This window comes from Eremomyces bilateralis (genome assembly GCF_010015585.1).
Source record: "Eremomyces bilateralis CBS 781.70 unplaced genomic scaffold P152scaffold_12, whole genome shotgun sequence".
NCBI lineage: Eukaryota > Fungi > Ascomycota > Dothideomycetes > Eremomycetales > Eremomycetaceae > Eremomyces > Eremomyces bilateralis.
In genome coordinates, this window is record NW_022985078.1 from 168,604 (window position 1) to 194,690 (window position 26,087).

Here is a 26,087-nt window from a genome sequence, read left to right on the forward strand (position 1 = left end):
CCTATTTCCATTTGTTTCCTTGTGTTCTCTGCTTCTCAACCGATTTCCCCCCTTTCTTAACAAAATAAAACAAAACAAAAAGCGATGTGTGCTTTCCGTGGTCGGTCGCTTCCAACGATCGTTCAAAATCATAGAGCACTTCATCTGGTGCGTCTGGGTTTCATGAGAAGGGTTCTCTCTGGGTTTCGATCTTCCTTCACAAAAAACGATACCTCCCAAGGATCCGTCCTCGGTCGATTCCAAAGATCGTTCAAATCCACGGATTACTTCATCATGGTTTATCATGGTTCATCGAGATCATTGCAGATTTCATGGGATGCGTTGTGATATGGGTTTTGATCTTTCTCTCCACTCATACAAAACTAGAAAACATTTGGAAAACGGAAAACTACCAAAAAAAGATCGAGATTCAATCTCAAATAAAAATGGTTTCATGGGTATCATGGGTTAGCAGTCTTAGAAGACCATCGATACATAGAACATGGGAATATCAGAGAATTGTGTATAAATCTGCTCGTACATCTCGTCTATATGTGCTTGCTGAGTGACGATAATTCATTAGGAACGTGACTACCGGAATTTCCTAGACTTTCCATGGGGTATGTCATACAGAGCTTCATCTACTCTTCTTACATTTTTAGGTGATCCAATAAACACTGGACATTCGCCTTCGATCAGCTCTGCTTCCCATATCCCATTCGTTTCAACTTTCCAAACTCCCAACGGACAACCAGGGCACGCTCAGCGACCACCGGAAACAAGCCTACACCACGGCCGACATCCACATGCATCCACACCTCATCCGCCCAGCCCAGCACCCACCTCAATCCCCCTCTCCACTGCCACCCGCACCCGCTCCCTCGCCACCTGGTTCCCACACTCCACCTCCAAATTCTCAAGCCACACCTTCGCCGCGTGTCCGCCGACCGTGATCTCGATGCCCGGCACGGGGATGCCAAGCGCATGGAGCCGTTGGAGCTCGTGTTTCTCCTCCGGGGAAATGGAGAGGGGGTCAGTGTCGGGGGATGGGGGGGGTTTGGAGGGTGGGGTTTCGGTGGAGGGGGAGGGGGGGAGGCGGGGACGGGCGATCGGGGTGATTGCGGAGGAACCGAATTGGGATTCGAGGAGGAGGAGAAGGCGGGAGAGGCGGGTGGAGGAGGAGGTCGGTGTAGATGGTTGGGATGTCGAGGTCGGCGCGTGGGAATGGGAATGGGCCTGAGAGGAGTCTGTAGATATGTTAGCGTAGATTCGGATGCTTGAAACCTAGAAAAGCCACGACAAAACTAGCCTAGAATGGTGGACGATGGGATTGTTCGTGCAAGAGAAACTTACGCTTCACCGCGGCTGGGCTACTCTCCACCGTCAACAACACCCCCACAACTGCATCCGCGATCCCATCATTGACCATATTCCCCTCCCACTCCACAACCACCTTCCCTTGCGGCCCACCACACTCCACCCGCACGCAATCCATCACTTCAAACACCGTCGTGCGCCCGACCTCCTCATCCGCGACCTCCATCGCCCCATTCCCATGAGCATCCTGCTCCTTCTTCTTCTCCGCCGCAAAGTCCGGCGTAACGATCTTGATCCCACCAAACGTCCCCTCCAGCGCCCAACGAATCAGCTCCACGCCCGCTGTCGGCAGTGCCATCTGCTGGCGGCAGGTGATCTGCGTCGTCGTGAGACCGGCGTATTCGCGGAGGTCCTCCGGAGCCATCAAGCTCATTTTGAAGTCACTCTGGACCAACACCCCTGTGATCAACTGCGGCTGCGTTTGCTCCTCCGGCGCGACGTCTTTCATTTCTTCGTCCCCGGAGACGTCTTGCGGTCGGACAGTGATGGGTTGCGGCGCGGTGATCTGCGCGAGCTTGCCGACGACTTTGGCGAGCTTCTCGGTTTTGAAGGGGATGCGGAGGGCCTCGCAGTTGGGTGGGGAGAAGACTTTGATGGGGTTCTTGCGCTTGGAGTTGAGGCCGAGGAGCTTGGATTTGAAGCGTGTCATTTGGGATTTTTCGCCGTGGACCAGGATCTATTACGTAGTTAGCTTCGTGAGACTCTCTGTGACTGCATTGTTCATGACTTGGACTTACGACGACAGACGGGTTGACCTCCTCTACGAACTCGCGGTTCTCGGCGCCATCAACGTGGGCCGCGAACGCAAATTCGTTGACGGTACAGCGCCGTGGAATCTGGACCTGATCATGCTGTCCAGGCACCTTTCCTCTGCTCGCCGTCGCTGCGCCTCTCGTCATAATCGCGGGAATGAACTCCGGTTCGGTCATGATGATCTTTGCCATGGTCCCTTCAACACTGTAGCCGGTAATGACCACCCCATTCCTCTGATCCGGGGCCCACCGCTCCAGCAATTCTCGCGACACCCCACTCTGCATCATACCAGGGCTTGCCAACATCACGCAGCTCCCAATATCGTCGAAGCGTTCTAGGCTCTTGAGACTTCGGATGTATCGGAAATCCCATGGGCCGGCTTTGGACACCTCGCCTGTCGATTCGGCTTCCGCCATGCGTTCGCGGAAGAGCCGCTTGATGTTGTCGTTCATGGCGCTGATGTACGTTTGGTAGACGACCATGCATTTCCTCGCGAGGTTGCTGGCATAGTATATTGGGACCTTTTGGTACTCTGGATGCTTCCCCCAATACTCATCGAGGATGAGGAGCAGTTCTTGGGCGCGTCCCAAGGCAAATACCGGAAGGAGCGCTCGTCCTCCTCGGTTTAGGATGCCGGTGATGGTCTTCATGAGCATGTTCTCCCTCTCCACTCGCGGGACGTGGGTGGCAACACCGTATGTGCTCTCCGTGATTAATACGTCGACCTTGACGTTTTCTGGCGCTCTAGCGGAGATGAGATGTCGGTCCTCTTCCCGGGAGTAGTCGCCAGTGAATAGAATCTTGAGGCCGGCAATCTCGATGAGAAACATTGCAGCGCCCAAAACGTGCCCGGCCGGATAGGGGGTTATTCGAATCGAGGAAATAGTGTGTGTGGTGTAGTAATCGATGGCTTCGATCTGGGGGAAGGTAGAGAGGTGGTCGGCTTCGGTATAGAGTTGGATCTTCTGCTCGGCGGAGGACGAGACATTCCTAGATGGTTGTTAGGTATGCAATATCCACACCGGAGGTGTACCCTACCCAACGCGAACGCTGTCTTGTATGAGCCATTTGTAGATGGCTTTGGTGGGATGGGTCATGAAGACCCGACCTTTGAAGTTCGTCTTCGCAAGAACATAAGGGAGGGAAGCTGCATGGTCTATATGGAAGCTGGCAAGCGTCAGTCCTACTCCCCAGTGAGACGAAATATAGCAGTACGGCGAGGCTATCGGCATTCGACGAGACGTCACAGCATGGTAGCCATTAAAATGAACATGGTGCTTTCATTGTTTCTCATATACATGAAGCTGCTGTGTGGAATACATGAAACGGCTCCTGAATATCATGATCGTATTGCTGGAAGCAGAGGAAAAAGATGAAATGTAAGGATATGAGTTGACAGTGAACAAAATCCGGACGCCCTTGCCAAATGCCGATGCCGTTCACCTCTAGTGCTCTAAACTTACTGGCTTATGAGTAGCACGTCAACTGTGCTCAAGTCATATTCGTCGTAGAAGGGGAGGGAAGAGATCCCTTCGTATGCGGGCGAAGTACCAGCATCCAACTTGAGGTATATCAGCGAACGAACCTTAGAATCATACACGGACGAGCTTACCATAACAGTCTTGCCTTTGTACCTGATGATGTGACATGATCTTCCCACTTCATTGCATCCTCCGAGACCGAAGAACTCCAACTCATCAGCAGGGTCGACATCGTCATCTTCTGGAGAGAGTTTCCGTTTCGACGCCATCTTCAAATGCGACTCCTCATCCCAGTGATACGTTATCAGAAGAGTTGGAGAAGGAAGATTAGTACAAGGTGAGCAGCTTTGCTTCCTCTATTGAATCCACATGAGGGTTGAGAGCAAGGATGGAATTAAGGAATGAATTGAAGAGGGTTAACTTGCATTCATCGGCGCAATGTTTGGATTGGAATATCTCAACGGATCGCGAAAGTTGATAGTCACATGATCGCAACACGTGAGCTGAAGGCCCGTGCGGGATGGGGACGCGCCACAGCTCTCCATCTTTCCTTCTCCTCACTCTATCACATCACAATCATCGCGACATTCAGCCCTGTGCCAGTCCTCCAACAACCGTGAGCATCTCCGGAAGGGTTTCAAATACATGTATTGAAACCATAGCATGCCTCACTCTTGGTAAAGGAGAGAACAGTCTTCCGCCGTCCGGCGCTGCTGAGCAGCAACAACCTTCCAACCCGCCTCCACCTCCATCCACCTCGGACATCCCATCGTCATCTGCTACGAGCTCCTCCGCAGGAGATAACGACTCCGGATCTCACTCACAGCGGCCGACCCCATACGCGTCTCCTTACGCGTCTCCTTGAACATCCCCTTGGTTCTCCTCAAGCAGCCCTTGTCCCCTCACCCCAGCGCAATTCGACGACCAATTCGACGACCGGCGGCAAGCTACTTCAAACATGATGGCTACTTCTATGATGTCCCCCGGCTCCATGCCTCCGCCTAACTCCGTGGGCCCTCCGAACCACATGCCCCCGCCGAATTCCATGCCTCCACCAGGCTCTATGCCACCCCCGCAACGACCAGCCGAGAAGACCGAGAAAGAGAAGCGATCGGCGACCGATATCAATGACCTCAGCGACATCGTCACGGCAGCGGGTGTTGACATCAGGGCCGAAGAGGCCGCCTTGGCACAGACGTATCGCAGCGCATCGGATTTGGCCTCGCAACAAATAAATGGCTCGTTCGTCTCCAATTCTCAGTCCACGGCCAGCTTCTCGCCAAACCAGAGCTTCGGGTATCCACAAGGCAGCTTTACTAGTTATCCACCATTTCCAGCATCTGGAGCTGCCAGCCAGTCCCCGGTTGCGCCGAAGACGGTTGAAGAGGAGCTCTTTGAGAAGCACAAGAAGGCGGCGCGGGATCATGCCGAGCGGAAACAGTTTCACCTCAACAACCCCTTCTTAAGTACCAACTGCTTGCGCCAGAAGCTGGACAAACACACTCGGAGCAACGGGGTTCGGCTGAATGTGGATGGTCTTTACGACCAATCTCCTCAGACGCCACAAGGGGTCAACGCGATGCGGATGACTGGAAGGGACGGCATGGGATTCGTGGCGGCGAAGGCGAGCTCGGTCGTTGAACACAATGCCGCGTTTGCGGACGTTCTCGCGCTTGTTTCACTGGCGGCGAACGAGCGATTACGTGGTCTGGTGGAAGATGCATATGCTCTTTCACGTGGACGACGAGTCGGGGCAGACGGGGTCGTACCCCCAGACTTTCAGGACCTGGCGACTGGGACGGGAGATCCGAAACCGATTTCTGCCGTGCCACAGTCCATTACCAACTCGCCATGGGACATGCCACCAGACAGTGCCGTGTCCCCCATGACGGTTCCACAAAAGGGTCAGCGCGTTATGCCCAAATTATTGTCGCCATCTCGCTAATATCGTGAATTCAGACCCCCTAGATGCCTCCAACCGCCTTCCTACACCTCCGACTGAGCCTCCGTCAACACCCGTATCCACCCAATCCTATCCCCCAACCCTAGCCATCACACTCGACAGCATGTACGACCGCGATCTCGCCTATGAACAAGCACGCGTCGAAACGCGTCGGAAGCGCCGCAAACTCGCCGCCGAGACCGCCGCCTCGCAATCCGTTTCCGCCGCCGAGTCACCGGCCCCCGGCACCCCCTCATCGGCCGGCGGTCCCATCGACGGCAAAGCACCCGACCTGATCCCTCCCATGAAGATGACCAAGAAAGAGCGCGAGAAGCTGGCGAAGTCGTCCGCGACCGAAGAGGTGCAGCACCGCGCCGCGAACACGACGGCCTCGATGGCGCTGGGCGGGCTCGGAAAGAAGAAATACAGCTGGATGACATCCGGGACGCCGGTCACGAAACCGCTACCGAACATGCGGGTGAATACTTCACTGTCGGGGAGCAAAAGCACGGGAGCGGCGGGTGGTGGGGCGCAGGGGCCGCCGCCAGTCGATCGGTTGCTGCAGGCGGTGCATCAGAAGAAGCTGGGGGAGTGGAAGGAGGACAGCGAGAAGGGGCGGGGCATTCAGTTGCGGGATTGGATCGCGGCGTTAGAAATGGACGGGCGGGAGAAGAAGGGAATGGTGAGGGCGGCGGTGAAGCGGAACTTCGATAAGCTCGAAGAACAGGATAATGGGCCGCGGAAGTAATTGGGGGATTGGTTCGGTTGGGACGGACCGCGACATTGCATGCATAGTTCAGACACGCGATCCACTACCGGCGTTTTATGGGAGCAGATCGACGGCATTCACGTCGCGCTCTTGATGGATATGCATATTCGGCGCTTTGGGCAGGATTCGCGCTGATTGCTTCGCCTGCTCGACGAACGGGCAGGCGGATTGAAAAACATTAGGCGGCTAGTCATCCCCGCTAGAGATGAAAAATGGCCTCGAACACTGCTCGAGAGCAGTCGAACGAGGGGGATATTTCATTCCGCACTGTACACTTAGCTCCAGGCGTTTTGAAATGAAGAACGTTGAAGAAGTTGCATATCACATTGCTATCTTACATCCCAAGAGTGATATATCTCGATGCCCATGTCCCACAAGACGCCGGAGACCCATGCAAACGCTCAAGCCATCAATCCGCTTCTACAGTTCATCATGCGTTTTCTCCGTCGCGCTCTCCTCCGGCTTCTTCTCCGCCGTAGCCTTAGCCGTACTCGTACTCTTCCCCTTCTTCCCCTTCGCCTTACTCGTCTTCTTTCCCTTCTTTCCCCCACCACCCTTCTTCTTCCCCCCAAAGTTCGCCATCTTCCGCCGCAACATCGTCATCAGCTCTTCCTGCAGGTGCCGGGTCTTCTCCTCCAGCTCGGACGTCAGCAGCACCGGGTCGTCCGTGGCGGATAGCGTCTCCTGCAGCGCGAGCTTCTCGTTTAGCCAGGTTTTGATCTCGTTGTGCGCTTTTTGCAGCGAGCTGATGTCTTCGGGGGTGTAGGGCATGACGGGTTCGGTCGGCTCGGGTTCGGATGGCGGGGTGGTCGTGGTGGACCATTCCGCGGCGCTGAGGTCGTCGAGGTCATCGAGGTCGTCGGATTGGGAAGAAGAGGCGGGCGCGGTTGTCTCCGTATCCGCAGATGACGAGGATAGCGCAGATGAGAGTAGCTCGGACGCCGCCGAAGCCGCTTCTTCCGCGGACTTCGACGCCGCGGCCACGGCGCTGGCGACCTCCTCGTCCATCCGCTCGATCATCGTCTGCGTCTGCTCCAGCGCGTCTTGCAGCGCCCGGACCTTCATCGGCCGCTCGGTGACCTCCAAGATGCGCTTCTTGATCGGATCGACCAGTGCGTTCAGCTCGTCGAGGCGCGCTTTGATGACGTCGGATACGGCGTCCGCGCCATCGCCGTAGAGCCACTCAGAGACGGTGGAGAGGAGGGAAGAGATCTGCTCGCGGATGGCGGAGGTGGACGCGGCGATGAAGGGGGGTTCGGTGAGGAGGTCGCGGGTGCGGTAGGTGGCGGCTTCGAGGGTGTTGAGGAGTTCGGAGCGGAGGAAGCGGTCGCGGTCGGAGCGGTCGAAGGCTCGGAGGCTGGAGTGCGGTTAGAAGATAGGTTTGATTTTGTGGTAGACGGGAGACTTACCGGGAGTGGATACGGTCCATCTCCTCTTTGGAGAAGGATCGGATACCGGCTGGCGTGGTTGTGAAGTCAATGTTGATCGAGACAGTTTTCTGCTTAGTACCCTGGGGTTTCGCGGCAGCAGAAGGAGACGCCGAAGCCGAGGATGAAGATACAGATGACGAGGACGTCTCTGGCTCTGAAGCACTCGATGTAGATGACGATGGCTCAGTTTCCTCCTCCAGGACTTCTTGGTCCCCATCCTTCTTCTTCCCGAATCCGAAAAGATCCTTGACACCCTCCATGAGATTACCTTTCTTTGTATCATCAACTTCGCAGCTGACGGACCCGGAGACAACCGTTGGAATTCCATGATCGGAATCAATGCGGACCTTGAACGCGGTGGTGATGTTCTCCGTCGCGCAGCCATACTTGCTGACCAGCTCGGCTACAGACGCGGTCAAGTTGTTCGTCTGAACTGTGCTGACCGTTCGATCAACCACCGCTGATCCATCGGTCGTTGGCACCTGCTGGAACAGCGAGAAAGAGAAGTCGGTTTGCAGCTTCAGCGGCACCTGTTTCGCAAATCCCGCCAAAGAAGTCGGTGTGAACAGCTTCTGCTGCCTCTCTTTCCCATCGTTCCACTTCAGCCCCGCGGCATAAAACGCCAGGTCACTATCCCGGATCTCCTTGACGCGGAATGAAGGACTGAGTTGAGCGCCCTTAAACGTAGCGCCCAGTACAGCGGCTTCATCGGCGTTGACATTGCCTCGGAGCTTCGATGCGCCTCCTGCGAGCGACTCGAGACGCTTTTGCACGAACGGTGTGCGCGTGGCGCCGCCATGGAGGATGATCGAGTCGATATCGTCCATCGTCAATTTGGCGGCTTCCAGCGCTTGCTTGGCAGGTCCGTCCAGACGCTGAGCGAACTCGGACGCGAGCTTCTCGAACTCTGAGCGCGAAATCTTGTATTTGAAGTCGACGTTCCCATACAGCTCCTCAAAGCTGGCAGCAGTATCAGAGTTGGCGCTCAGGACTTGTCGATGTCGCTCCGCATCTTTCCAGAGCTTAGCCATGGCGCGTCCGTGGGCTTTGACGTCGGAGGCCTGAACACCGAGCTTCTTGCCTTCTGAGGACTGCAGAAACTTGTTGACCATGTCATCGACGACCAGCGTGTTGAGCGCATCACCGCCGAGAGACTTATCCCAACCAGCTCCCATGACTTGGACTTCTTGAACGGTCTTGTTAAAGCGACCGATATCCTTAACAGTGCGTCCCTGGAACTTCAAAATCGTCGCGGTCGTGTGACCGGCACCCATGTCGTAGACCATATTGTATTCCGGCTTTCCACCCTCATTGACCGTAGGGAATTCTCGTGTCATGGCGTAGTTCATTCCAACCGCCAGCCCATCAGATGTCAGCGCCATCACATCCAGGCCGGCCAACTCAGCCGCCAACTCCACCGCCCTCTTCTCATCCGCAGTGTAAAATGGCGGCACCGTAATAACCACACTGTCGATCCGATGCTGGTCCCCTGCCATATTCTGCCCATTCTCCTTGACATTCATTAGCTCCATGGCCAATAGCTCCTCGACCGAGAATGCTTCCGCTCCCTCGACAAAGCTCTTGCTCTTGAATCCCACCGTCCCTCGTCCCTCCATAGCTTCCAGCACCAACGCCGGGTACCGACCCTTATATGTCTCCACGACGCTCGCCAGCCCCGCATCATCATGTATCGGGATCCCCAGGAGCTGTTTCAAGTTCGGATATACATCATGGGGAAACCTCCCCGCGAGGGACAACGCATCGCCGCCATACAAACGTTCGGGAAAGGATCCTTCGGTGGGAACGGTACCTCGAGCCGGCTTGAAAGCGATCGCGGAGGCTTCTTTTCGTTTCGAGTCTTTGCTGAGGACAATGTCGAGGGGTATTCCGGGTTTCACTAGAGCGGCCTTGATATATTCCGTTCCCAGGTCAATTCCGAGGACTGCGGAAACGGCGAACACGGACTGAGTGAAGAAGAGAATGGCGCATAATATAGCCCCTAAGGAAGGTAATATCGATCTGCGAGCCATGGTGAATGTGTAAAGGCGAATGTGTAAAGGTAGTGTGGGGGGTATGGCTATGAAGTATAAGGGAGCTCGACTAGCATCAAAGGAGTACGAGGATGCGCTATGCTCTATTGACAGACACGGAATGGAAGAAACAAGTCTGGCATGATCCAATGGGTATTCTGACCAACGGTCTTGACAGCCTTGGGAGCAATTGGTAAAATAGTCGAGGGTATGGCGGGTATTTGAAGCCGGGAGTGTTGAACAAGTGGCCTTACACGTGGATGGGAACTTTTGAGACGGTGAGGTCAGTGGTGTGCCTTACTGCCTTGTGCCTTGTGCCCCCCGGCACGGGAGGAAGAAATTGAGTTACCCTGCTTGGCATTCCCTCAAGCACAGCTCCCACGACCTTAACCAGAACGTGGCGGAGGATTCACTAAAACAGACCTCTAGTAGTCGCCTAGTTAGGAAAATAGTATACTTTTTGATATTATGCTGTTTTTGAGCGAATTGGGCTGCCTATGATAGTGATAGTGGTAGTGATGGTTAGGAGAATGCCAAGACACGTAACTCAATTTCTTCCCCTGGAGGTGACCTTTCCAGTTCTGCCTTGTTCCCTTATGGACACGGCAGCGGGGCCTTGGCGTTCTAAAAGAACCCAGGTGGGTCCAGGCAGGAGACTTGAGCGAGTTTGAGTGTACTCCAGTCTTACGTAATCGAGTCGCCCGGCTCTACTCACTACTCAGACGTCTCAGACTCATCAGAGTCTGTCCGAGTCTCCGACACTCGCTACTCACACTCGTCTATAAGAACCTTGGTGAGTGTACCTGACCTGTAATTGCGCCAACCAAATGAAGTTCCAACTTTCCTTCCCGCTTATGTATAAACAGAGATTTCGTGGTAGTGAAGATGATGAGAAGGACGATAATCCATATTATACTACTTATCTACATAGCCTCCATAAACGCCTGATGATAGATAATCCTCTCGAACTCCATATCACTGATAATCCCTTGCTTCAACCAATCCTGTAAGCAAATCAGTCTGTTCAACGTTTTTCCCTCCATCCGTGACCTTTCCGTATCAAGGAGTCTCCCACAAGCGGACCAAATCCGCTCCATATCAGCGGCTGAGGAAGGAGACGCGAAGAGGTCCAGAGCGATCTGGTATAGAGCGGGAAACCGCGTGCGATTAGCTACCCACCACGTAATAGGCGTATCAGTTTCCTCAGGGGGGTCTCGTAGATAGTCGGAGACCTTATCGGGCGTGGAGATATTACGTGGTTCAAAATGAGGCGCGAGGGCCGCCTGGAAGGCCTTGTAGACCCTTTGGCGATCACCAGCAGTGGTCTCCTTCGAGGCCTTCGGTGCATTCTCTGCACCCGAATTGTTATCCCGTATCTTGGCCACGTCCTCGCGGAGTCTGCGTAGGAGCGCAACAGTCTTGTTGCTACTAGCTTCGGATTCGTCCAACCACGCCTTTTTGTATTTTGGGTGGAGGAGAAGGGCGAGTCTGTACGCAGGAATATCCTCCATCTTAGACCGGTATTCCCCCGCCTTAACCAGGGCCGCTTGTATGGCACTTAGGAGCTCCTGGAGCTCCTGATTCCGTGAAAAATCCGCGAGGAAATCCTCCAGAGCCCGAATAATCATGAGAAGCAATGGATACGCCTCCCAAAGGGCTCCTTTAGCACCATGGCCCGCATTCCCTTCCAGGATCCAGGTCGCATGCTTCATTGGTTCGTACAACTCGATGAGCTTCTCAAGGATACGCCAATCGTCGACGGTAAGACCCTGAAGGTGCTGATACCGCTCGCAGTATTGATCAACAGCGGCACGCAGCTTAATGGCTCGCTGGATCGAATCGTACCGCGAGTTCCACAGTGTGGCGTTCTCACGTACGATTCTGAGGGGCCGACCAGTCTTAATGGACTTTTCGTTGCCCGTCATATTCTCAATAATATCAGTCTGTATCGCAAGGAACTCTTTCTCCTGTTTGGGACTCTTTTTGATATGACCAATGATAGCTTTAAGCTTGGCAATGGGTTCTATATCGGTATTGGTAGGGAACCCAGAATCGAAATCCGCGTAGCCTTCAGCCCCACCAGGTCGTATAGTATCAAGCCCATTGTCATTGTTGGCTTCGGTATCAGACGAGCGGTTCCTGGAAAGCTGCTGGCAAACTAAATTCACGATGTGGGTACTACAGCGTAAACACCTTCCCGACAAAGTGAGATTTAGGAGTTTCCCAAGCTCTTCAACCGCGGTAGAGTTGTTTTCCGCATTATTAGACAATAGGAACGCAATCCTTGTCTGCATCTCGAACGTTTGGACAACCTTCGTAAGGAGCTGTGCAATATTGTCGCCGGTATGGGCACCTTCGATCTCCTCTAGCTGTAGGAGGATATTTTGTTGACGCGGTATTCCTTCCCCGGAGATGAAATGCGCCTCGACCCCAAGGAAAGAAAGGTCGTTCCCAGAGGTCCAGATGTCAAAAGACAGTGAAACATTGCTAAGACTCCGCGAGATCTTATGAGAAATGAGACAACGACATTCCTTGTATGCGTGATCAATTCTTTTGCGCACAGACTTATGGTTGCGTACTCCCATCTCAACCTTTCCACCACTTAAAGACTCCATCAGCGCGTTGAAGCTGTTTGACGAAGCCTGACGAAAAGGCACTCCATCAACCACTAGCCATTTCAGATAGGCTGTACGGGCGTTGAGGAAGGACCTCTGACGGTATCCTGTATAATCCTCCCACGATTCTGGATGACCTGGAGGGATAATCTTCGATCCATGCCTGAGAAAACCGTGATCGTTAATGAGATGTCGACGGGCATTAGAAGTAGCTGATATCGAATACATCTTGATATCGTTGATCGATTTCACTTGAAACCAGCATTTACGACAGACCCAGTACGGTATCTCTTCCTCTGTGTCGCCCGTTTTCCGTACTGTAAACCCCCAGTACCATATGGAGCTTGTTCGGTGTTTCTTCCGCATCGCTTGATGCGTTGGAGGAACGTCAACCGCATGCAGACCGTATTTGTCGAGCTGATCTCGCAGGGGGACAAAATCTAGCAATTGGTCTGTTTCCATGGTATACGGGGTCTCCGACGCCGGGGTCGAGGAGTACGAGTCTGTATACGATGCCATATTGATGTTATCCATGATCAGAATCTCGTTATTTTGAAATCTCACGGACTTTTGGTGAAACCGGTCCAAGACACAGACTTGAATTTCGGTGTTGAGCCACTATACATTTGTGACATGAGCAATGAGCATCGAATTTCGACATGAAGCCGTCATTCCTATGTAATTCATACGGTTTTATAGCCATAACGAGCAAATCTGAGGTCCAAGTCGAGCAAGATTGGTAGACATGTATGGAAGAGGATTAGCGGGAGACTCACGACCCACCTGACTTAAAACAAGTCTTGAGCGAGTATATAGGTAAACTAAGTGCGTGGCTCAATTCAGGAGAGAAAGATTTCTCTTGGATGAAAGTTTACAAGAAAAGGAAAGCTTTTGGGTATCTAAAAGATTCTGGAGGACTAAAATAGCTTCATTTAGAAATGAAAATGTGGTTGTGCATATCCTCCGGCATTCCTCGTCCTCATAGACGCCCTACACAAAGAAGTACCAGAGAGACGCTCGACTTGCACGTTTTAGAACAGCAATTATTAGTGCCAAACACGCTGAAATGAAAGACAAACAGTGGAGCTGGATGACTTGTACTGGAACAGGGTTTGAATGGAAATGTAGTAAAACCTCAGTATCCAGACCGCAATTTTTTCCGTCCACGGGAAGCTTCACAGATAATTCATCCCCAGTCCAGGCGTATATCCAATTCAGTCATACCGAATGTGCTCTGTGCTCTTGAGTAGCAACCATTACGTCAGATGCCCGCGTGAGTCCTGTTAAACCATGCCCATTACCATGACTCATAGGCTCAAACATTCTTCACTCCTATCTTACCCCATATCCCACAATTCTCCCTCAAAACCTTCCCATTTACCCTAGCAGGATGCGAAACCCCCTACGCCACAATCCTCCCCCTCTCCAACCACCACCCCACCACTGTCATCGACAACAATACTGTATCCAACATCGGCTGCGGCGCCTCACTCATCTTCCACGGATTGTTCGGCGGATCCACCAAACTACTCCCCGGATAAAACGCCGCACTCGCCTGCGTCACCCAATACAAACTCGCCACCACCGCCGCGGTGTCGACATCCATCTTCCGCTGCTGCTTAGCGAGCTGCTCCTCCGCGGTGGCTTTACCCTTGGCGGAAGGGACGGCGAAGGGGAGGTGGGCGGAGCGGAACTGATAGTAGGCGGTGAGGAGGCCGAGGAGGAGGCCCATGGACATGGTTTGGCCGTTGTGGAATTTGGCATGGGGCGGCCAGCTGGGGTTGTGGATGTGGGTTTCGTTCCAATCGGCGAGGTAGCAGCCGGTGGAGGTGAAGAGGGCGACGAGGGCGAGGAGGATGTTGCCAGGGGTGAGGTAGGGGGCCATGCTGAGGCTTATTTCGACTTCTCCTTCACTTCGTGTTTTGGACACAGGTTCGCAACGCTGGTACTGAATCTGATATGCTAGGTCTTCAGATAGGATCGGAATCGGAATGATTTTTGGTGTTGTTTGCTCAACGACAGGTGCTTCGAGCATCCAGTTTCAGGGGCTCGGCTTTTGTTAGTCGGATGCTGAAGATTTGGGAGTGCAAGAAATCCTAAATATAAGGCTTAGTGCGGTTGCCCGCCTTCTTCCGCGATCTGCAAGCTTCCGGTTCATCGGTTACACAGGGTTGGTCATGGTCATGGTCTCGATGCGGCCCGGTTGTACAGTCGGGACCGGGGATGTCCGTGCATTAATAATAAGGATAAGTTAGTTAACTAAGTTAAGTTAAGTTAATAGTAAGCACTAGTTAAGCCACTCCATCCCTGAGCTGAATGAAAGGTTTCCTATGATGTTATGCCGGTAACCACTGGACTGTTGAGGAAACAGGAACCTTGCTAATACTTCAATATATGTCATTCTAGTAGCATCGGAAGTAAGTTGAATCAGAAACTAATAATACCGGGGACGTCTGCTCAACTTCAAGATATTCGAATGCACACACCTGAAACACTCTTCTCCAAAACGGGTATATCGCAATTTGGTAATCGTAAAGGAACCAAAGTAGCCTACCAACGTTATTCCAAAGTTGTTTAGCTCATGATAAATTTCAAAGCCATCTGTCCATGCCACTCATGGAAGCACTCCCCCCTGATTGTCATCGTGTATCGCGGAAGAGGGCGCCAGAGTCCAATACTGGTGAGTTCCATCAACCTATGATTCCATGAAATCCGAGAACCGTTCGGGATGGAAAGATCGACACAATGCCATCCAGCTAGAAGCTCGTTTCCAGTCTTACTAGGCATTCCGCGACCGTTGATGACAGTTGCTGTCAAGCCATAAGCATCATGCCACTCTGTAGGTCTTCCAGGGTATATATTCGATGCAGGAACAACAAGCCTTGTTTGTTGCTAAGAAGGATCCCGAAGATCATTCTCCCTTGATCCTGGTGCGCTGTGGACTATTAGCTTCAAATAGGTCGCGCCTTGTACGCTATGAACAATTTGCGTTCTTCGGGGAACTTACCTTCGACTGGAGCCGGCAAGTTGTACTCCACACCTCGACCATCGATCTAGCGGTACGTAAACCAGGAAAATCCTGGCCCGAGTGGAGTTCCATCTGTTGGCGAACACGGTCCCACACGACAGAGCCAGCATGTTGAAACGCATTCTTGGCTATACGGACGGCATCTGGTAGATTCTCACCTACCATGTTCACAGAAGTGTGGCTGTCATGTACCAATCGGTCCCCATCACCCTCTAGCTCGGAGATCAACTCCTGAGCGCCTTTGACCAGGGGATCGTGGTCGTTATGAAATTCCATGTTTGCGATACTGAAAGAGGAGGGATTGTTCATTTCTTGCTGAGAGAGATGAAAGGTGACCACCAGTGCATTAACCACTGCAAAAGGGAACGTAAGAACTGCATCCTGAACCAGCAAGCTGCAAAGAAAACAAATGAGAGATGACTCGCAACCAAGTATTGTAGGGCGCTCAGCGTTTGATTGCAACGAAAGTAACCAGATTCAATGAGATAAAAGTTGCCGAATGGAAGTGTCGTTGGCGAGACCGGTAGAACATTACGAATAGTCGTCCTATACTTCGAGGCCCAACCCCTCTAGCCTACTCCCGAGATCAATGAGATAGAAATCAACACCCATCATGATCGAAGACAGGTCAAACCAGAATATAATGCGAAGAAATAAAACTTCAGACAAGAACAGCCTCCAGAGAGTCGTGATCAAAGATGTGAAGTCGGTGATTCTACGCTGCATAGTCATGATCGAACATCCATAATGTACGCACTCTCGGGTGGGTTGCATCTATGATGCAAGTCAAACTGATACAACCGGGGACTTGAAACCTATTTCCTTCTACTCATCTGGTGAACCAGGGACAATCTCTGGCGTCATAGTTGGAGTCATTAAGGGCGGAGAAGGCGGTTCCATGAGCTCAACAGTGTCACCAAGACCGCACAGCTCAGGTTCGGAATAGCGGTTGGTTACTTGGTTTTCGAAACCGAGTTGATTGGAGATCTCGGATGTCTTCGGCGCTGTTTCGTGTCGCTTTGTTAGTGATCTGTTATTGTAAACATCCAAGCCTTTGTGGGGTTGATCAGGAAATGGTCAACACGTGATGGTTATCACGGGATGGCCATCTCGTGTTCGACAGGGATATCTCGTGATCCAGGCTGACGTCGCCTCTCATTGGTCGGGCCGCACTCCAGTGACGTGAGACGACTTGGCACTTGGTGGAGGGACTTGGTGGAAGTGACTGGCACATTCCCGTCAACTCCAACTTCGTCAAGTCGCATATTATTAACCCTCGATCATACCACTTGGCACGAGCACCTTCAAGTCTTTTCCGTGGTTCGACGTCCTCGAGAATAAAACCACTTGTCCATGTATCTCACTTTCTCTTCGACCATCTTATATTTACAATACCACAATCATCATGGCTCATGATATGAAGTTTACTGACCGGGCTCAAAATGCCCTGGTTGATGCCCAAGACCTGGCGAAGGAATACGCCCACACACAACTCCAGCCTCTTCATCTGGCCGTTTCACTCATCGGCACTCAGTCAGAGCCGACGCTGTTATGGCAGGTGGTGGAGAAAGCCAATGGAGATCCACAAGCCTTCGAGCGAGCACTAAAGAGAGCCCTTGTTCGGCAACCCTCTCAAGATCCCCCTCCAGACACCACGTCGATATCGCCTGGCTTTGCGAAAGTCCTGCGATCCGCCAATGACCTCTCGAGAACGCAAAAGGACAGCTTCGTCGCTGTCGACCATCTCATCCAGAGTATGGTGCAAGACGCCAGCATCCAGCGATGCCTTGCAGATGCGAACGTGCCGAAAACCGGCCTCATCGACGCTGCTATTCAGCAAATCCGAGGCACGCGAAGGATTGACTCAAAGACTGCCGATGAGGCAGATTCTAGCGAGGGGGAAGAGAACCTGAAGAAGTTCACCATCGATATGACCCACTCGGCACGAGAAGGCAAGATTGATCCGGTCATCGGTCGAGAAGAGGAGATCAGGCGAGTCATCCGGATATTGTCACGAAGAACGAAGAACAATCCCGTCCTTATTGGTGAACCGGGCGTGGGAAAAACAACAGTCGTGGAAGGCCTGGCTCTCCGGATCGACAAGAAAGATGTTCCAGCAAACTTGGCGAACTGCAGACTGCTCTCATTGGACGTCGGTGCCTTGGTTGCTGGCAGCAAATACCGTGGAGAGTTCGAGGAGCGGATGAAGGGTGTTTTGAAGGAGATTGAAGAGTCAAAGGACGTCATTGTTCTCTTCGTGGACGAAATTCACCTCCTCATGGGTGCCGGTTCGAGCGGAGAGGGCGGCATGGACGCAGCCAACCTGCTCAAGCCCATGCTGGCTCGTGGTCAACTTCACTGCATCGGCGCCACTACCCTTGGCGAATATCGAAAATACATCGAAAAAGACGCGGCCTTCGAACGACGTTTCCAACAAGTTATGGTCAAAGAACCTACCATTCCCGAGACGGTCTCCATTCTGCGTGGGTTAAAAGAGAGGTATGAGAACCACCACGGTGTCACTATCCTGGATGGTGCCATTGTCTCAGCGGCTACATTAGCAGCTCGATACCTCACCCAACGACGACTCCCGGACTCTGCCGTGGATCTCATCGACGAGGCCGCTGCTGCTGTCAGAGTGACCCGCGAGTCGCAACCGGAAGCCATCGACAACCTCGAGCGCAAACTTCGGCAGTTGGAAATCGAGATCCACGCCCTAGGCCGCGAGAAGGATGAAGCGGCGAAAGCTCGTCTGGCTGATGCGAAACTTGAGGCCAAGAACGTGCTCGAAGAGCTCGAACCTCTTCGTGCCAAATACACGAAAGAAAAAGGGCGCGCGGATGAGATCCACCAAGCCAAGTTACGACTCGAAGAGCTGGAACGGAAGATGGAACGAGCGGAGAACTTGCGCGACCTGGCTCAGGCTTCGGATTTGAAATACGGAGCCATCCCTGACCTCAAGGCCCGGATCGCAACGCTTGAGAATGAGAAGTTGAAAGCCGAGGCGGAGATGATGAGCCATCGTGGCACAGGAGGAGGGGAGCCACTCCTGGCCGATGCCGTTGGGCCGGAGCAGATCAACGAGATCGTCGCTCGCTGGACCGGCATCCCCGTCACCCGACTCAAGACGACGGAGAAGGAGAAGCTGCTCCACATGGAACAAGTTCTCGGCCGCATCGTTGTCGGCCAGCCCGAAGCCGTCAAATCAGTTTCGAACGCCATCCGACTGCAGCGATCCGGCCTCGCTAACCCGAACCAACCCCCCTCTTTCCTCTTCTGCGGCCCCTCCGGAACCGGTAAGACGCTCCTCACCAAAGCTCTCGCCGAATTCCTCTTCGACGATCCCAAGTCCATGATCCGCTTCGACATGTCCGAGTACCAAGAACGGCACTCCCTGTCCCGCATGATCGGCGCGCCCCCTGGCTACGTCGGCCACGACGCCGGCGGCCAACTCACGGAAGCCCTCCGCCGCCGCCCCTTCTCCATCCTCCTCTTCGACGAGGTCGAGAAAGCCGCCAAGGAAGTCCTCACCGTCCTCCTCCAGCTCATGGACGACGGTCGCATCACCGACGGTCAAGGCCGCGTCGTCGACGCCAAGAACTGCATCGTCGTCATGACCTCCAACCTCGGCGCCGAGTTCCTCGCTCGCCCCAGCCGCCCTGACGGGAAAATCGACCCCACCACCAAAGAGCTCGTCATGGGCGCCCTGCGGAACTACTTCCTCCCGGAGTTTCTCAACCGCATCTCTAGCACCGTCATCTTCAACCGCCTCACGAAGCGCGAGATCCGCAAGATCGTCGACGTCCGCCTCGTCGAAATCCAGAAGCGCCTCGCGGCGAATGGCCGCAACGTGCAGATCGACCTCAACACCGAGGTGCGCGACTACCTCGGGTCCGCGGGCTACTCACCCGCGTACGGCGCGCGGCCACTGGCGCGGCTGATCGAGAAGGAGATCCTGAACCGGCTTGCGGTGCTGATCCTGCGCGGAAGCATCCGCGACGGGGAGACAGCGCAGGTGGTCTTGGAGAATGGGCACATTCACGTGGTACCGAACCATGGGATGGGGGAGAGCGATGTGGATTCAGATATGATTGATGAGGATGAGGCGATGGATGAGTTGGAGGCGGAGGCGGAGGATGGGGATGGGGATAAGGGGATGGAACTTTATGATTAGATGCGGGGATGGATGGATATAGCGGACTACGATTGATGATGATACAGCAAAAGTATATATGGGCGTTGGGAATTGGGTAGAGCGGCAGAGTTTTCAGTTTGTGGATTTTAGCGGTCTAGATGGACGAATATCAATGCAATGTTAGTTTTCAGTCATGATTTCCTTTCTTCGTTGCTATGATCTAGGTTCCTCACCCATCAACCTCCTCCACATTCCGTAACATACCTAAGAACAGTTTGATAACGATGCTACACCCTCCATAACCTCACCACTCCGACCTCCATGCGAGGGTTACCTTGAGCCCCATTAGTCCTGGTCAATTTACTTCCACTCACCGGACGCATAGCTAAATTTAATGACTGGTAGAAAGTGTGTCACTACTGCCGTAACCAGCGGGTCCTTTAGGTAAGATGAAGGGGGTAGGGAGATAGACCACCTGAATTACCGGGAAATGAGCACGGATTCTCTGTGGCAGTGTGAAGTTCTAAGCCGACCGAGAGACTCAATGACTTGTCCGCTGAAGTCGTAGATTTCCGGCCCCAATACCTGGGTTTCACAAGGATAAGGCCGTGGCGAGGGCAGCGGCAACACGCTCCTGCAGGTCTTTTCAATCGAAATTCCGGCACATGATGAAAATTAGATAATCGGAAACCGTAGAGTACGAAAATTATGCTTAATAAGGGAGATACCTATACTCTTTGATGTGCAACGAACAACGGGGCCCGAAGAAGCGCAGTTCGCTGCTGAGTCCACCCAGATTGCATGTTTATATCTTTAGCACATGTCCTTGATGCGAAGAATTGAATGCTAATAGGATTTTTAAGGGTCGAAAATAGTAGATCCTCTTGAAATAACGCTCATCTTTCAAAAAAGTCCCATCAGAAGAAGTCGGACCGAGGCTCAAACAAACATTGGAACGGCCAGGGAGACAAAGACAATGTCCTCAGGGGTTTTATATCTGCTTCACACTTAAGAAATGCTTGTTGTTTCCATAAAGATGACTCAGGATTGGATCAATGGCAAGGTTAGACAATCATGAGGGCAACAATTGAGATATGAGCAGCTGATTTCATTGGAATTGACGATTGCTTTTGGTTGACACCTAGAATTACCACAACCTCCCCTTGATTGCTTGCACTAACAAATTAGTTTCACCATTCTCTTAAGCGGCTACCATGGCACTCTCAATGGGATCCATAATAGCAGCTTCTTAAATTTCCAGTCATCGCAGAGGTACAGTGCTGATGAAAGAGATCAAAGTGTTTGAGCTGGAAACCATCGTGGACGTTGGAATAAAGCTCGGATAAAGCTCGGAATGATAGACATCTCCACAACCAACGCCACGAGTGACGGGCGGCCTAAAAGCACCCGCAACCGCCGACGCGCTATGATGCAACGCGTCGAAACCACCCGCGGCTTCGGACCCTGGAAACTCGTGAAGCCGAGACCAGCATCTCCTGCCATGTCCTGGTTGTTCTGGAATGGCCACAACGCCACGTCGGTCTTTCGGCGCATGACAGCCTCTCGGCATGTGAACAATCCGGGAAATTGATATTTAGATGAACCGCACGAGTCGCTCTTTTGTTGCTCGGTTCGAAGGCAAGTTTGCATTGATACCTTTGCGCAATCGTCATCCATCCCATTCAGCAGCAGTTCTTTGTTTTCTAGCTTCCTGAATTATCATTCATCGACCATGGCGCCGAAAAAGTCGACAAACTGCTATGTGTTGGGGGTGGGGATGACGAAGTTCATCAAGCCGCGGGGTGAGGTCGAGTATACCGAGATGGCGCTGGAGGCAGGTGTGAAGGCCATGCTTGATGCGGGCATCAACTACGACGAGGTCGAGCAAGGCGTTGCCTGTTACGTGTACGGCGATTCGACCTGCGGTCAACGGGTGTTCTACCAATTCGGCATGACCAAGATCCCGATCTACAACGTCAACAACAACTGCTCGACCGGCAGCACCGGCCTTTACATGGGACGATCGTTCGTGACCTCCGGCGCATCGGACTGCGTCCTCGTCGTCGGCTTTGAGAAGATGGCCCCCGGGTCGCTGTCGAGCAAGTGGGACGATCGCGAGAGCCCCATGCAGGGATCCGTCATGATGATGATGGAAACCCGGGGGTTCGAGACCGGGCCGCCGACGTGCCAGCTGTTCGGGAATGCGGGTCGAGAGCACATGGAGAAGTACGGCAGCACGGCGGACGATTATGCCGAGATTGCCCGGGTCAACCATGAGCATAGCACACGGAATCCGTACGCGCAGTTCCGGAAGGAATATACCTTGGAGGAGGTGAAGAGCAGTGGGATGATGCATGATCCCCTTACAAAATTGCAGTGTTGCCCGGTGCGTTGAAATCTTCCACAATCGCAGAGGAAAGGACTAACTGAAATATAGACTTCGGATGGTGCTGGAGCGGCCGTTTTGGTGTCCGAGGAATTCCTCAACCAACGACCCCATTTGAGGTCTCACGCCGTCCTGATCGCCGGCCAATGCCTTGCGACCGACGAACCTTCCCTCTACAACCGAAGCGCCATCGACCTCATGGGATACGGAATGGTCGATTATGCCGCCAAGACCGCATTCGCGGAGGCCAATGCGAGCCCGAAGGACGTCACCGTCTGCGAACTCCACGACTGCTTCAGCGCGAACGAGATGATCTCCTTGGAAGCATTGGGTCTGGCTGAGAAGGGTAAGGCCCACGAGATGGTCCGCAAGGGAGACATCACATACGGCGGACGGGTCGTGGTGAACCCATCCGGAGGCTTGATTTCGAAGGGTCATCCGCTCGGCGCAACGGGCCTGGCGCAATGCACAGAGCTCGTCTGGCAGCTGCGAGGTTGGGCGGGAGATCGTCTCGTGCCTGATACCACTACTGCTCTGCAGCATAACATCGGATTGGGTGGAGCAGTCGTCGTGACTGTATACAAACGATCTGATGGAAAGGCCTGCGTTAAGGTTAGCGATGAAGAGGCTGCAAAGGCGTCGGGTCTCGGTTATAATCCCGCTGTCCAGGCAAAGGGATTCACCAAAGAGCAGTTCGAGAAGGTCAGGAGTAAGCACTTCAGTGACTGGGCGCTTGGTGAGACGTTAGATAAGATCACAGCTCGTCTTTAAGGGCGGTCATGTATTTGTCGGATGTACTATTTGAATGTTAGAAGCATTTTTTGGTTGCAACCCGTTGTTGGTCTCTGTCCTGCATCATGGCATCGATACCCCGTTTTCTAATGCTTGGCCGCTCTTGTCACGACTGCTCTTCATTCCGTTTATACACCTGTGTCAGCAACAGTACTATCTAAATGCCTCCTGTAGGTACACTTTCAGTGTGACAGGAATCTCACTTCGTGCAATCCCTAAAGAGAAAGATCCTAAAACTTCTATATATATTCATCAACCTGGCCGCCCCTTTCTTTTTTTTTTTAAGTGTCTTTGGAGAGACCCTCATTTTCCACCGAACGCCGCTTCATCATAAGTTAGGTCGATTTCTAAAGTTTCCATGCCTTCCGAATTCAAACAAGCTATCTTACCACGCTTTAGCTCAGTCCATTCAGGTCCTCGTTCATATTTCGCCCGCGGCGCTCCATCCGAATACAACTCAACTGCCCGTGAGCTCGATTCAGTTCTTCACGAATTTCCATTCTCCGTTAATAGTAAGATTCTCCGTTACCCATAATGGAGCCGCGAGATTTGTTACGCGAACACCACTTGAATACTCCAGTTGGTTCAGGCCCTAATTCAGTCCGCGTCTACCAGGAACGGGACTCTACAGTCAATCCGATCATGGCACAACCCACTATGGGCCAGTCGGAGTCCGGATCGTCGATCAGTGACGATCCCGGCAGTCGTTCAAGTCCTTCTTACGGATGTTGATCGGCTTTCATTGCCTTCGGTGAGTTTTTTCTGACCGGATCGCAGTGGCCAACTTCCCAAAGTAGCCCGAGGATCTGCTGGATCAGAAGTGTATGGAACGTGAGAAGAATGGTCAGAGAAATGGAAAAGATCACGCTCTGTTGCAACTCCAAGCAAATATCATATCTGGTACGGAGTCTAGACACCACCCGCGGGAAGAGACATCAACTCATAGAGGGAACGCGAGAAGCTCAACATGCTGCTCATCAATAGAAGCGGAACCGGGTTCACGCTCAGGGCCATTGAGCTGAGGGGCAGGTAAGAACAACAGCGAGCAGGACAGTACTGTTCAGTTAATTACACTATGATTTCCGGAGTTGCGCATGCTGAAATAGAGTTAAAGATAGACTATTAACTTGAACGGTTCGGTGGCAATGGTAAGTTAAGCGGCATAAGACTGTGATATATGAGAATTCAAGGAAATCTCCCAGATGATCAAGCAATACCAAGCCAGGACAACAAGTGAAACGTATTCGCTGGCTGGGACGCATAATCACAAAGGGTGTGTGAATTGCAGTTGTAACATATAAACTCAGATTTAACAAATCATATCAGCGGAAATAATCTAGCTGAGTGGCGTGGTTATAACCATTCGTTTGGCACCCCACTAGTACGAAAGTACTAGGAATACGTTGAAAAAACTCCAAGGGGTTACCTAGGGCCTCGGGCTTATAGTTTTGCTCTTTTGCGGGACAACGCTGTGCCTAGCTCATTCTCTTTTCACTTCGGTACCTGCAGAAGCTTGGAAAGGAGTCACAAAGGCGTTCAGGGGTTCGTTTTGTGGTGGGTTCGAGTCCGAGTGTGCCAGTTTATATTTCACCACAGCACCGTCCAGTTGCACACCAGGCTCGGTTTTCGCTGAGAGAAATTGCAATTTGTGACCGTGCTATATTATCTATCTTCCACCATCGCTGATTAACTCAACATTTTATACAACTCCTCATCCTTAGCTAGCTATCAGGCGCACGGGGTTGGTTGAATACCAGTTCTCTCGAGGGTCCCCCAAGCACTCGCCGACCGTGACAACCTTCAAGTTATGTTGGCGAGCTTTTTCAAGCATGTATTTGGCCAAGCTGTGCACTGTCTGATCTAACGTGTCGTGGGATAGGACGATCCCTTTTGCATGGAGGGCATCATCGAAACGCTCCTTTGCGAAATGGATCTCGTCCGGGGTGAGATACAGGAAATCTTTCGTGTCAACATCGGTTCCAATCTACGACACCTGTCAGTGCATCTGTACTACTTTGCAGGCGATACTTCCATGTCTCGACTTACGACGCGGTAGCCAAGACTTTGCATGTCGCTCAGGCACGCATCATTACACTCGAGGAAAGGAGGCCTCATATAAGTCGGATAGAATCCGAGTATACCCAAAAGTGCACCTTCGACTTGTATCATTTCAGTCTTTCGTCCCTCTTGGGAAAGCGTGTTGAGGTCCGGGTGGGTCCACGTATGAGAGGCAATCTGGTGTCCAGCTTGATGGACTCGTTGGATCAGGGCCGGCCATTGCGACGAGGGGTTATCCATCGGTCCCTGTGGTTGATTGTCCCCAGTGAGGAAGAAGGTGGCCTTCGCGTTGTACGAGTCCAAGATATTCAGCAGATCGGCGGTCCAAATATTCGGGCCATCGTCAAAGGTAAGGGCAAGCGTGTTTTCTTGTGTACAAGTGGTGATCCAACCATAAGGTACAGCCCGTGCCAAATTTCGATGATCGGTAGAATGGAACTCTGGGCGTGCGTTCTTGTCGCAGGCCCGGCCATCACCAAACTGGCATTGAGGGACGTCGCAGTGGCTACGACTCTGCCCACAGAAACCCTGTTGCGCTATGTCACACCTGTGTTCGGAGCTGGACCAGTGGAGTAACTCACACTTTGAGAGCAGCAGAACCCTGCAGGGCACACTGCCCGTCCATTTTGAGATCCACAACGCTGATCCTCTGGTCCGGTGCCATGGTGCAGACTCGGATACCGCAAAGGCTCGGCGACACTGGAGGATAGGAATAGCCCGACCGCAGCGAGCACAGTAAGCCTTTGAGTTGCGAAGGAGAGCATCATCGTGTTCGAATTTCGACTTGAAAGACTTGGTTGTAATTGCCTAATACTCGAACATCGTCGCGAAACGGCAGAGATATAAATGTTTCTCTCAGCATGACTTGTAGCAATACGAAAATCCAACTCGCTTCTCAATATGATTTGATTCCCAACCCATGGAGGCAAAAATATTGAAATGACGATCCGGGTCCGTAACGCCAGGTCCGACAACTATCGAAATTGTGCGTTACATTCACTTCACACCTTTACCGGGTGCGGTGGGTAGGAGTTACCTCCGACTGAGGAGCGGCTCTTGGCCTTCCGATGCTGCGAAACTCTGCCTATCTCCATGCTGAGGGTCATTCACAAAGTCGATCTCCAGTACAGCATACCGAACTATGGAATGCTAGAGAGATGAATACGGCGTCGAATATATGTTGTACAGTCGACGTGTCGTCCAGCGGTGGAATACGATCTGCGCGTGCAAGACAGCACACGTCACCGCATCTCAGACATTTCAATGGTGCACCGTCAGGCCGAAAGATGCTGGGGCTCTCCCCAACCTTGTA

At 52.7% G+C, this 26,087-nt stretch overlaps 8 protein-coding genes across 8 annotated transcripts; 4 read left to right on the top strand and 4 right to left on the bottom strand.

Moving 5' to 3' along the window:
- Window positions 1–443: 443 nt before the first annotated feature.
- On the top strand, window positions 444–1,478 carry P152DRAFT_48423 (uncharacterized protein). Its single transcript, XM_033681994.1, has one exon. It carries the CDS (start codon window positions 602–604, stop codon window positions 1,217–1,219), a length of 618 nt encoding a protein of 205 aa, XP_033533306.1. The 5' UTR covers window positions 444–601; the 3' UTR covers window positions 1,220–1,478.
- P152DRAFT_459144 (Metallo-hydrolase/oxidoreductase) lies at window positions 1,144–3,755 on the bottom strand. The gene is made up of 5 exons (XM_033679615.1): window positions 3,722–3,755; window positions 3,573–3,670; window positions 3,148–3,276; window positions 2,094–3,099; window positions 1,144–2,032 (listed from the first exon to the last, which is right to left on the bottom strand). The coding sequence occupies exons 1-5, from the start codon at window positions 3,722–3,724 to the stop codon at window positions 1,289–1,291; spliced, it is 1,980 nt and encodes a 659-aa protein (XP_033533307.1). The 5' UTR covers window positions 3,725–3,755; the 3' UTR covers window positions 1,144–1,288.
- Window positions 3,756–4,160: 405 nt separating this feature from the next.
- P152DRAFT_459146 (uncharacterized protein) lies at window positions 4,161–6,620 on the top strand. The gene is made up of 2 exons (XM_033679616.1): window positions 4,161–5,494; window positions 5,550–6,620. The coding sequence occupies exons 1-2, from the start codon at window positions 4,552–4,554 to the stop codon at window positions 6,278–6,280; spliced, it is 1,674 nt and encodes a 557-aa protein (XP_033533308.1). The 5' UTR covers window positions 4,161–4,551; the 3' UTR covers window positions 6,281–6,620.
- Window positions 6,609–10,249, bottom strand: P152DRAFT_418287 (actin-like ATPase domain-containing protein). Its single transcript, XM_033677103.1, has 2 exons — window positions 7,711–10,249; window positions 6,609–7,658 (listed from the first exon to the last, which is right to left on the bottom strand). Exons 1-2 carry the CDS (start codon window positions 9,759–9,761, stop codon window positions 6,722–6,724), a joined length of 2,988 nt encoding a protein of 995 aa, XP_033533309.1. The 5' UTR covers window positions 9,762–10,249; the 3' UTR covers window positions 6,609–6,721.
- A 3,325-nt stretch (window positions 10,250–13,574) lies between these two features.
- P152DRAFT_459151 (uncharacterized protein) lies at window positions 13,575–14,734 on the bottom strand. Its single transcript, XM_033679617.1, has one exon. It carries the CDS (start codon window positions 14,259–14,261, stop codon window positions 13,779–13,781), a length of 483 nt encoding a protein of 160 aa, XP_033533310.1. The 5' UTR covers window positions 14,262–14,734; the 3' UTR covers window positions 13,575–13,778.
- A 2,089-nt stretch (window positions 14,735–16,823) lies between these two features.
- Window positions 16,824–19,736, top strand: P152DRAFT_459152 (P-loop containing nucleoside triphosphate hydrolase protein). Its single transcript, XM_033679618.1, has one exon. The coding sequence runs from the start codon at window positions 17,161–17,163 to the stop codon at window positions 19,576–19,578; it is 2,418 nt and encodes an 805-aa protein (XP_033533311.1). The 5' UTR covers window positions 16,824–17,160; the 3' UTR covers window positions 19,579–19,736.
- Window positions 19,737–20,998: 1,262 nt separating this feature from the next.
- P152DRAFT_437359 (thiolase-like protein) lies at window positions 20,999–23,085 on the top strand. Its single transcript, XM_033677578.1, has 2 exons — window positions 20,999–21,925; window positions 21,977–23,085. Exons 1-2 carry the CDS (start codon window positions 21,272–21,274, stop codon window positions 22,694–22,696), a joined length of 1,374 nt encoding a protein of 457 aa, XP_033533312.1. The 5' UTR covers window positions 20,999–21,271; the 3' UTR covers window positions 22,697–23,085.
- Window positions 23,086–24,434: 1,349 nt separating this feature from the next.
- P152DRAFT_507889 (carbohydrate esterase family 4 protein) lies at window positions 24,435–25,869 on the bottom strand (the record flags this gene model as incomplete). Its single annotated transcript, XM_033682557.1, has 4 exons — window positions 24,435–24,701; window positions 24,764–25,303; window positions 25,357–25,388; window positions 25,812–25,869. The coding sequence occupies 4 exons, from the start codon at window positions 25,867–25,869 to the stop codon at window positions 24,435–24,437; spliced, it is 897 nt and encodes a 298-aa protein (XP_033533313.1).
- Between the last annotated feature and the right edge of the window lie 218 nt (window positions 25,870–26,087).